Below are 11,878 nucleotides of genomic sequence, written 5' to 3'. Positions count from 1 at the left end.
TAATATACGGTATTATAAAGTATATAATTGTTCAATATTAATATTTAAAAGGATATTTAATTAGTTAGAATAAAAAGACAGGTATTTAAATAATTTTACAGCCAATAATTTATTTTGAAGCACTCTGTAGCCTGGGCGACGTCACGAACAGAGTTGCCAGGTTTTCCAACTGAGAAAAGGCCAACGTCTAATCAACAGAGGCTTTAAAAGGTCAACCCATTAATAGAAAAAGGTCAAAAATAAATTATTTAAGGCTCGGCTTTTTTCATATTACTAAAGGCCAACCTATTTAAATACAAAAGGTCAAATTTGAGTTTTTTTTTGGCCGGAAAAAGGGCCAAACTGGCAACCCTGGTCACGAAGCTCCGCCCAAGAGAAGAAGAAGAAGAAGAGGACTGTTGCATAAACAAACCGGACCGAGGACGAGATCAACGTAGGCGTCATTTGATCCCCAACAAGAGACGTATTAACGTTATATTATGGCGAGTGTTAGTAGGGCCTTAAACCCTGGGAACTTCGGGAATGCCTGTCGACTAATTGCTGTGAGTATGAGGGAACTACGTTGTTTCTAAAAAGTCTTTTGCTTGTGAAAAAGTTTCGTCACCTTGGTGGCAGCCATGAGCAATCAGCTGATTTCCGTACCATGGGGGTATTTCAGGTACAACTGTATTCGTTGTTTTATTTTTAATATTTGTTTCCCCGGTTGTTAATGAAATAGTAAAATACAGTAAACTAAAACCAGATATAACATAATTAGGGAGTTGAAATTAATTTGATAAGTTACGTAAATGAAAGTATGTCGTAAGAAAGTGATTTACTGTTAATAGTATTGGGGTAGTTTTTAGCGCTACGGCCAAGCGTCCTAATTTGCTTATTATCGCTCCGACTGTTATCTTGTATGAAATAAAAACGTTTGGAAATGGTCTACGGATCTTAAGTATGTTGTGTAAGGGGGGTCTGAGGGGCGCAGCCCCCCTGGGTAAGGACATGGCCTTTAGCATAGGTTAGGTGGGTTTTTTAAGTTAGCTTCTCCCGTCGTACTCGTAGGTAAGGAAACTGTTGTGTAAAGGGGGGGGGGAAGCCCCCCTGGGTAAGGATACAGCTTTTAACATAGGTTAGGTGGGTTTTTTAAGTTAGCTTCTCCCGCCAAAATCGTTTTTAGAACGACGGCCACAGTTCAGAATATTCCCGTTTCCTACGGGATCTGGCCGTCACCCTACAAACGCTCCATAGTATTGGTATTATAGAGTAACACGAGAAAAGCTTTACTAATAAAGGTAAATACATGATATTTTAAGTTCTAACGAAACAGATTCCCTACGAGAAATGGACGACTGCTGGTTGGTTTGGTATTTTTCTCGTATCCTTTGTATATCGGCGGCCAGTTCCTCCACGAGCATTAGATATGGAAATCAACGAAATTAAAATCCCCCCCCTTACCTAACCTACAATCCGTGTCCTTACCCATTTACTTAAGGGGCGGGGCTAACGCCCCCTTGCGACCCCCCTTACACTGCTGTATTCTTAGTCAGTCGTCATTAACATACAGGTGGCCGCTATCATACATACACCCCTTTTACTCTATATGTTTCATAGGGGCTGGGGCATAATAATTTGACGTATTGGTCAATTAAAATTTGAATTTTATATCAAAGTCCATTTTTTACATCTGGGAGACTGATATCGAGGTACTGCGCATGCGTTACTTGCATTCGCTATGGCCAGCTTTTCTGTTTTTTGTATGATGTAATCATTACCAGTTAGGAGCTTCCAAATATTTATGCCCAAGTTCACGGATGTTGTTTTACAACGCCATTTTTTTCACCCTTTCCTTCAGTTTGAGTTAAACCACCATCACATAAAGACTTCTCTCCAAGAGGGAACTTGAGGGAAGTACAGTCTATTTCGAAATTGTGTAATTTCATGTATTTCGGCCATTAATTAGTGTATAGCTATTGTTGCTCATGTGAAAGTAAAAAGATAACCCCGAAATAATGAACCACAGGGATTGTGAGCGCAGCTCAACATTACTGCTTGCCAGTAAATACGGAGCTTGCCGTTTTTATTTTTCTGCGAGCGAAGCGAGCCCACAGCAAAACAAAAACTATAAGAAGGATGAGATACTTTAATTTTCAGCCACTTACATAAACCATAAATTTTTCCAACTGGTTATGTGTTTGATTTTGCATTTCTGACAATTATTATTGCTGCAAATCACTAATTTTTTGGCATTTCCCCACCCAAAACCCAGTTTCCCACAGGGGTCCCCCATAATTGTCTTTATATAAACGGGTCCAAAAACTCATGAACGGGTGGTTTGCCCCCAATAATCATGGTCAGAGATGCATAAAACACAGTATAGCGAGTAGAAAAATATATAGTTCATGTATTTGGCTAGAAATTAAAGTATCATATAATTACCCCATTAATGATAATTTGTGCAGTTTTCCATGGGTTTATTATGCGTCCCAGAAAATAATGTATAGAGAAGAAAAGTTTATTAACATTTATCGTTTACTCAGTATATTTTCCCCACCCTTTATTTTGACTGGGTGTCCCCCATACAGTATCTGTGATATATATACATACACACATATATATATATATATATATATTATATATCTATATATATATCTATATATATATATATATATATATATACTTGATTTCTTTTTTTCAATTTGTTGAGGTACAGATCACCGACGTTAACTTGTTTTCTACAGTAGGAGTACTGTACTCAAGGTGCTGGCCTTTTTCAGATCCGATCCCAAAGCACTGCGGCCGCTCCAGCAGAGCAGGTGGAATCCGTGCGCGAAAAACGACTGAAGAAGTTCTCAATCTACCGATGGGATCCCGAGAAGCAGGGAGACAAGCCTCACATGCAGACCTACGAAGTAGATCTCAATACGTAAGTCATTTAGGTCTTTGCTTGTAAAAGGGTTTGTGGTCTGTGTCAGATGACTTGATTAGATGTACAGTAATAGGTTTTCATGTTTTATATGGAATTGCCTCCAATATTCCACTGTACTGTTAAAATTCGTAAAGATTATGCCCTATAGTCCATTTCTTTTATCGAGGCAGATTTGCACCGACTCGCAGCGGTGCCCTTTTAGCTCTGAAAATTTTCCTGATTGGTTAGAATTATCTCGTCCAACCAATCAGCGATCAGTAAACTTTTCCGAGCTAAAAGGGCACCGCTGCGAGTCTGTGCAAATCTGCATCGCTAAAAGAAATTGACTATAGGATGCTCTACAGTATATATTTTTATAAGGTTAGCTTTTGTGTTGTATGTATGGAATGCCTATTTACATGCTGTAGTAGTGGAATTTATGTAGTCATGGTTGTAAATTATTATTATTATTAAATTTCTGGTGTATTTTATCAATCTAAGTATTAGAGAGAGAGAGAACTCGAGAGAGAGAGAGAGAGAAAGAATCTCTCTCCTGCTTTTACATAATGAACTACATTCTGTATATTTTTCTGGAAAATGTAAAACTATTCATAAATGATTCTAAATTGTTTATGCTGACATTTCTTGATGTTATTACACGTTTTATATACCGTATCAAAATAGTATGTTATAAGCATTTTTAAATGGATCTTTAAATATTCGCGAAATTGAGCGATTTACGAGAGGGTCTGGTCCCTAATCTTCCCAATTGTGAGGATTTAACTATATTGCCTACCTCTACCCCCTTGCAATTCCTAACCAAAATATTGGTTAGGTTAGATGACCAAAAGAAAAAAAGGTGTCTGCGTCTTTGCTAACATCGCCTCACCGAAGTGCTAGTGGGAGCATGGTGTAACCATACATTGTTGCCATCCATACAAAAATTCTTCTATATGGTTATAACAAAGTGCGCCAAAAGGCTTACCTAGTCAATATGACGAGGGTTTGTATGGCTAGGAAAAATACAAATTAAAACTTGCAGCATTTGTTATTTTTTAAAGCTTTTCAGTGTTATTTACTTTTTAATTTCTGAGTTTTTACTTTACTGATCAAGTTATTGCAACACCTTTATGGAATTTTGGTGGATGGACGTAGTGAAGAAAACCCTAGGGCACAGGATGATAGATGTGAGAGAGGCAAAAGAGCGTGTTAGAAATAGGAAAGAATGGAGGCAATTGTGATACAGTTACAATAGACCTTGGTGCTACCTCAGATCACCTTGGTAACCGCTGAAGTAGCAGCAGTAGAGGAATCAGCACACGAAGCTTCATTTGTTGTGGGGAAAAGGGGAGGGGTGAGAAGTTGATACAGTAGTTATATAATGTTTCCCCTTTTATTTTTTGTCGGCTACCTCCCAAAATTGGAGAAGTGCCTAGGTAGATAGGTACATAAATACATATACCAAGGGCACTTCCCCCAATTTTGGGGGTTAGCCGACATCAACAAATGAAACAAAACAAAAAAGGGGACCTCTACTCTCTACGTTCCTCCAGCCTAACCAGGGACTCAACCGAGTTCAGCTGGTACTGCTATGGTGCCACAGCCCAACCTCCCACATTATCCACCACAGATGAAGCTTCATAATGCTGAATCCCCTACTGCTGCTACCTCCGCGGTCATCTAAGGCACCGGAGGAAGCAGCAGGGGGGCATAAAAACAATCAGAATAGCGCCAACGTTATCCCTGCGTGTCGTAAGAGGCGACTAAAAGGGACGGGACGAGGGGGCTGGGAACCCCCTCTCCTGTATAAAAATCTTACGAGGCATCAACAAAGAGGTAGATAGGTATTTAAGCAAAATCTTCAACTTGAGATAATTACTGTTTTACTAATTCTGTATTATATTTGATTTTCAGTTGTGGGCCGATGGTTCTTGATGCATTGTTAAAAATCAAGAATGAGATTGACCCTTCTCTGACCTTCCGAAGGTCATGCCGCGAAGGTATCTGTGGCTCCTGTTCAATGAACATTGGTGGTGTGAACACCTTAGCATGTATCAGGTAAATTCTGTTTTTAGCATTATGTTTTTTCTTAGTACATGGTGAAATTGAAACGTTTGAGGTTTTATAACTCCTGATTTATATTGCTCACTTTATCTGACTACCATCCGAGGATGAAGAGAATCATTTTTTTAGAGCACAGATTTTGGGCAAGTATTGAAATAGATTTATCATAAAAATCTTAGAATTCAGGTTGTATTGCTTTATATAAGAAAAAATATGTTACTAGAGTGTAAGTGACCTATTTGAAACATCCCTGCCTAGCGTTATGCTGGATGTGAGATAGAGTCCCGTTCAAACTATATAATTTCTTGTAGTGCCTGCAACCTCGCCATCCTTGTGACATAAGGATGGGGTTTTTGGGGAGTTTAAAGGTTTGCATGCTGAGTCATCAGCAGCCAATTGCCCTCCCTGGTCCTAGCTTAGTTGGAAAGGGGCTTAGGCACTGATCATATGGATATATGATCAGTCTCTTTAGGGCATTGTCACTATCCCTTGCCTCTGCCATTCATGAGCGACCTTTAAAAACTTAAACTTTAACTATGGTTCCAAATCCTAAAAGTATCGTTTAATTCCAGCAAAATCGACACCAACCTGAGCAAGGCCTCGAAGATCTACCCTCTGCCCCACATGTACGTGATTAAAGATTTAGTCCCGGACATGAATAACTTCTACGAGCAGTACAGATCGATTCAGCCCTGGTTACAGAGGGAGGATGGACTTCAGCCAGGAGACCAGCAGTACCTTCAGTCAGTTGATGACCGCAAGAAGCTGGTGAGTTTGCTGTTAAGTCCTTATAAGACTTTTAGTTGTACATTTGGCTTCTTTGATTCCAATAGACTTCACGAGGACCTAAGAAAGATGAGATGATGTCTGACATTTGTACATTGTAGCAGGTTATGTGTTTATAAAAGAGCGACCGTTGGCAACGCTGCATGTAAAAAAATCGCTGAGCTTGTAAACACAGGATCAAAATACAGTATATTTTTTTAATTTTACCAGGTGCTGTATTGAAAAATTAATGTATTTGGTTGCTCGATTAGGGACAGAATTTGGAAGGGTGTGTGAGAGAAGGAATTTGAGAGTAAATGTGGGTAAGAGTAAGGTTATGAGATTTACGGGAAGGGAAGGTGGTGCGAGGTTGAATGTCATGTTGAATGGCGAGTTACTTGAGGAGGTGGATCAGTTTAAGTACTTGGGGTCTGTTGTTGCAGCAAATGGTGGAGTGGAAGCAGATGTAAGTCAGAGAGTGAATGAAGGATGCAAAGTGTTTGGGGGCAGTTAAGTGAGTAGTAAAAAATAGAGGGTTTGGCATGAATGTAAAGAGAGTTCTGTATGAGAAAGTGATTGAACCAACTGTGATGTATGGATTGGAGTTGTGGGGAATAAAAGTGACGGAGACAGAAATTGAATGTGTTTGAGGTGAAGTGTCTAAGGAGTATGGCTGATGTATCTCGAGTAGATAGGGTTAGGAGCGAAGTAGTGGGGGTGAGAACTGTTGTAAGAAATGAGTTAGCAGCTAGACTGGATATGAATGTGTTGAGGTGGTTTGGCGATGTTGAGAGAATGGAAAATGGCTGTCTGCCAAAGAAGGTGATGAATGCAAGAGTTGATGGGAGACGTACAAGAGGAAGGCCAAGGTTTTGGGTGGATGGATGTAGTGATGAACGCTCTAGGTAATAGGAGGATAGATGTGAGAGAGGCAAGAGAGCGTGCTAGAAATAGGAATGAATGGCGAGCGATTGTGATGCAGTTCCGGTCGGCCCTGCTGCGTCGTCCGGTGCCTTGGATGACCGCGGAAGTAGCAGCAGGAGGGGATTCAGCGTTATGAAGCTCTGTGGTGGATAACGGGGGAGGGTGGGCTGTGGCACCCTAGCAGTACCAGCCGAACTCGGTTGAGTCCCTTGTCAGGCTGAGGGGAATGTAGAGAGGAGAGGTCCCCTTTTTTTGTTTCATTTGTTTGATGTCGGCTACCCCTGAAAATTTGGGGAAGTGCCTTGGCATATGTATGTATGTACTGCAAGTAATGTTGAATACTGTCATTCATAAAGTGTAATTTCATTTCCTTTACTAAAAGTACTGTATAATGTTGACTCCTGTCGAGCGTAAGGTGTAATTCAGTTTTCTTTATTCTTCTTCAGGATGGTCTTTATGAATGCATCCTGTGTGCCTGCTGCTCTACATCTTGCCCTTCGTACTGGTGGAATGGTGACAAATACCTAGGACCTGCTGTACTCATGCAGGCATACCGATGGATCATAGACTCGCGTGATGAAAAGTCTGAAGATCGTCTGAAGAGACTGCGCGATCCCTTCTCAGTGTACCGCTGTCATACTATCATGAACTGCACAAAAACATGCCCTAAGGTGAGTGGAATATTATTATTATTGTTGTTTTTATTATTATTACTACTAGTTAACCCTTTTACCCCCAGGCTCTTTGGAAATTTCCAACCCTTAACCCCCAAGGGGTTATTTTTTCCCCAGCACATTTTGCAGTATATTTTTATAAAATTGCTCTAACAGGCTTAATTTTTGTCATAGAGAGGTCAGGTTGGTCTCATTCTCTTGTAAAATGCCTGAATTTTTTCAAAAAATTATAAAAAATATGAAAAAAAAATTTTATAGCATTTTTTTGCAAGGACGTTCAGGTACGTCCATGCGGGTAACGGGATGAGTTTTGTGAAACGTACCAGTACGTCCTTTGGGGGTAAAAGGGTTAAGCTATAACTCTGGTTGGAAAAGCAGGATGCTACAGGTCCAAGGGTTCCAATAGTAAAAAATAAGAAAATTTTTAAGAGTAGAAGCAAGGTTTCTTATTTGCTGTGTATGATGACAGTACTTGTTAAGCTTCAAGTTGATGAATTGAATAATAGCAAGACTGCATTAGTTATCTCCTTTAAATGTGTGGATAGCTGATTTTGGTTTTCAGTTCTTGATAGATTTGTTTGAATTTGGCTGTTCATTAGTTCTAGATTTGAAATAATAGAATCTTTTCAACTTTAGTTGCTAATGGAGAAGCTGTTGTATTTATTCAATCGTATGAACCTCCTTCGCTACGATGACGTTACAGTGAACCCTCGTTTATCGCGGTAGATAGGTTCCAGACCCGGCCGCGATAGGTGAAAATCCGCGAAGTAGTGACACCATATTTACCTATTTATTCAACATGTATATTCAGACTTAAAACCTTCCCTTGTACGTAGTACTGTTAACAAACTACCCTTTAATGTACAGAACACTTAATGCATGTACTACAGTACCCTAAACTAAAACAGGCACAAATATTAAAGGCGATTTTATATCATGCGTTTCCTAAACACGCTAAAAAGCACGATAAAAAATGGCAACTAATGTTTTGTTTACGTTTATCTCTGATCATAATGAAGAAACAAACTGGAGGTAGAGCTTTGCTTATTACCCAGACATATTTCCCATACTTTTCCCTTAGAACTACATCACATCTTCCTACTTTAGATATATATATATATATATATATATATATATATATATATATATATATATATTTATATATAAATATATATAAATATATATATATATAAATATATATATATATATATATATATATATATATATATATATATATATATATATATATACATACCTACATATATACATAAATACATGCATACATTATATATATATATATATATATATATATATATATATATATATATATATATATATATATATATATATACCTATATATACCTATATATATATTACTGTATATATATGGGTTATGGAAAAAATCCGCGAAGTGGTGAATCCGCGATGGTCGAACCGCGAAGTAGCGAGGGTTCACTGTATACGTCAAAAACATGTCTGGTGATACAGACGATGACGTCCTGATACCTCGTCATTATTATTATTATTATTATTGCAAGCTTAGCTACATATATAGAACATGTGGAGGTTAAAATTACTTGTATAAGTCGTATATGCTACAAAAGAGCATATCACTTGTTCACATATTACACGGTTCACACGGGCAATTTCACTAGAAAATCTCGTAGGGCCACCAAACTAAGGCAATTTGGATATAGACGAAGGATGGAATGTTTGATCTTATTTGATCTAAAAACTTGACGACTAAGAGGGCATGTTATAGAGGCATTCAAAATTTTTAAAGCAGTAACAAATGTAGATTACAACAATCTGTTCACTATAAGCACAAAGCAGTCCAGAGGTAACGGATATAAACTGGAATTGAAAAGATACAACACCACTCGATATGGTAATTTCTTTACTTAGAAAATAACAAATACTTTGAATAGACTTTCAGCGGATGTAGTGAACAGTAACACGATAAACGAGTTCAAGAATAAGTTAGACAAGATCATAAGAACTGTCTAAATGCGTACACTAAATTACTTTAACAAAGAGCGAATGGTGTCTCTGGGGATGGACTAAAAGGTCTTTGAGAAATCCAAAATCCTTGTAACACACACACACACACACTCTCTCTCTCTCTCTCTCTCTCTCTCTCTCTCTCTCTCTCTCTCTTTTCTTTAGAGCTTATAGAGAAAAACAATCTTCTGATAGACAGCCAACTTGTTTTTAGACAAAAAAGATCCTTTGTGACAAATGTTGGAATTTTTTCCACATCATGTTTAGCATACATGACAAAAGCAAGGCAATTGACATCAGATACCTAGACTTTCAAAAGTCTTTTGACGAAGTCCCTCTCAGAAAATAATGGTTAGAATTAGACCACTAGGCATCATTGATGAGCCAGCTGAATCGACTGAAGATTGGCGGACAAACAGAAAACATATAATGAATTGAGAAGCTTCTGAGTGGGCAGCTGTTACAAGCGGATTACCTCATGGATCCTTCCTTGGCCCATTACTATTTCTGATTCATGTTAAAGACATAGATTCGGATTAACAAGTAGAATAGCCAATTTGCCGACAACACTAAATTAGGCATAAATGCTGCTAACTCAGAAGACGTAGAAGCTTTAAGAGAGGATCTAACTATTTAGGAGAATGGTCCAGGAATTTTAAATGCTTTTCAATTGTAGGAAGTGTTAAGATACACACATAGTTTATAGTAACCCACAAGCAGATTACTCACTGCTGGGTAATGAAATAGAAACTGTGGACCTGGAGGAAGATCCCGGCATTATTATTAAAGATTTGAAGTTCACCAAACAGAGTATAAAAGCTGAAAAGAAAGTACAGAAACTAATAGGTTACATGAAAAGAGAATTCAATTAAAGAATGACATTGTGCTGCAGCTGTAAGCATAGAATACAGAGTCCAATTCTGGCCTTCACGTCTTCAGAAAGATATAGATAGACTGGAAGCAGTATAAGCTAGGGTCACCAAACTAGTCCCAACACAGACAATTTGTATATAGATGAAGAATGGAATGTTTGAATTTGTTCAGTGTACAGAATATAGATAGACTGAAAGCACCTTAAGCTAGGGTCACCAAACTAGTCCAACATAAAGACAATTTGGATATAGACGGAGAATGGAACGTTCTGAATGCAAAGGATGGTCAATTATGAAAAGTCTGACGCAACATTCATAAAGAATTAAGTAAAGACAATGCCAGAGATTAATATTTAGATCAGGAATAAAACATTTGTATTTTATTTTGTATCTATTATTTAAGGAGAGTAACGAAAGATTTCATTTTTGTAATAGATTTTCTCTTGATTCCAGGGTCTGAACCCCGGCAGAGCCATTGCCGAAGTGAAGAAGCTGTTGTCGGGAATCGCCAAGAAGGGCGATCCTGGTCTGGACGCATTAGGTGCTGCTAATTAATTCATTTAATTTTTGTCATTTTAATTTTGAATCATATGCAGATGGATCTTTAATTTTCAGGTAAAATCTATTTTTATTATAATTTATTGTGGGAATCATTTGTGCGTATTCTTAAGTGCATACAGTGATGGGGTAGTTTCTCAGCTCCCCTGATATCTGTTGTATATTTTTTAAAGATTTATTTTTAACTGGAAGCTAACTTTTAAATGCAAGTTATGGTAAATGTTTTCTTTTTCAGCTTACCATTGTTATCAGGGTTTTAACAAAGTCTAAAGTAATGTACAAAAAATCATTTTGGTTTTCAATTATATATCACTCTCCAAGCATTTAGCTGTAGTGATTATAGCATGGTAATAATGAAATAGTTTTCTTTTTAATTAGAATACCACTATTTTTCTTATTTTGAGTATTTTAGTTTCAAAGTCACGGCAGGATTTGAGGGTAATGAAAGAACCAATTGAACTCTGACCCACTTATGTATGAATATAAAGTGTAGATATTTTTTAATTCACCAAAATAAAATTTTTGGGCAGAAATTGACTATTATGCATCTTTGTGAGAGGGGTGAGGTTCCGTTAACACTTGTAAATACATTATGAAAGGGGTTTATGCCCCCTCCCCCGTTGATTGGGGATGGTACCTCAATTAATAAAAGAGAAGGCAAAATTCATTTTTATTTTCTGAAGAATTCCTGTTACACCAAAAACATAGAATAGTTCAAGTGGGGAAGAAGGTTTAGTGTTTGGAACACTTCTTTTTACTCAGTGTATTGATGACTTTTATTTTCTGGTATATTTAGCAGTATTTATACCTTAGAAATGGTGCTATAAGGAGCATTTAACGGAGCGACACAGGTCCCTCGCCCAGAAATAGATTCTTCTTTCATCAAAATCCCTTTATTCATCTCTCACCATTAATGAGTCTGCATGCAACCACCAAGTCTCCATGCTCCTTGAAGAAGAATTTGTTTCAAGTGACTGCTGAAACTTTGAGTGCGGTCTGTCTCTTTCGTAGACTGCTACACCATCAGTGAAAAGTGTGCTCTATGCCTCGAGTTTTCTCTTTTATTATTATTTATTATTACTAGCTAAGTTACAACCCTAGTTGGAAAAGCAGGATGCTATAAGCCCAAG

At 37.8% G+C, this 11,878-nt stretch overlaps 1 protein-coding gene across 1 annotated transcript; it reads left to right on the top strand.

Annotated features, from left to right (window-relative positions):
• Nucleotides 1-381: 381 nt before the first annotated feature.
• SdhB (Succinate dehydrogenase, subunit B (iron-sulfur)) lies at nucleotides 382-11,415 on the top strand. The gene is made up of 6 exons (XM_068393081.1): nucleotides 382-542; nucleotides 2,760-2,908; nucleotides 4,805-4,948; nucleotides 5,527-5,722; nucleotides 7,090-7,314; nucleotides 10,644-11,415. The coding sequence occupies exons 1-6, from the start codon at nucleotides 480-482 to the stop codon at nucleotides 10,743-10,745; spliced, it is 879 nt and encodes a 292-aa protein (XP_068249182.1). The 5' UTR covers nucleotides 382-479; the 3' UTR covers nucleotides 10,746-11,415.
• The last annotated feature ends 463 nt before the right edge of the window (nucleotides 11,416-11,878 follow it).

The sequence above is a fragment of the Palaemon carinicauda genome, chromosome 19 (genome assembly GCF_036898095.1).
Source record: "Palaemon carinicauda isolate YSFRI2023 chromosome 19, ASM3689809v2, whole genome shotgun sequence".
NCBI classification, from domain to species: domain Eukaryota; kingdom Metazoa; phylum Arthropoda; class Malacostraca; order Decapoda; family Palaemonidae; genus Palaemon; species Palaemon carinicauda.
Note: the sequence above shows the minus strand (reverse complement) of the source record. Positions and strands in the feature narration are given on the sequence as shown.

Excerpts from the sequence above, each read along its gene's own strand:
- SdhB (XM_068393081.1), top strand. The coding sequence starts at position 480 with ATGGCGAGTGTTAGTAGGGCCTTAAACCCTGGGAACTTCGGGAATGCC. Across the intron at positions 4,949-5,526 it reads AACACCTTAGCATGTATCAG|CAAAATCGACACCAACCTGA; the intron begins GTAAATTCTGTT and ends GTTTAATTCCAG. Across the intron at positions 7,315-10,643 it reads GCACAAAAACATGCCCTAAG|GGTCTGAACCCCGGCAGAGC; the intron begins GTGAGTGGAATA and ends TCTTGATTCCAG.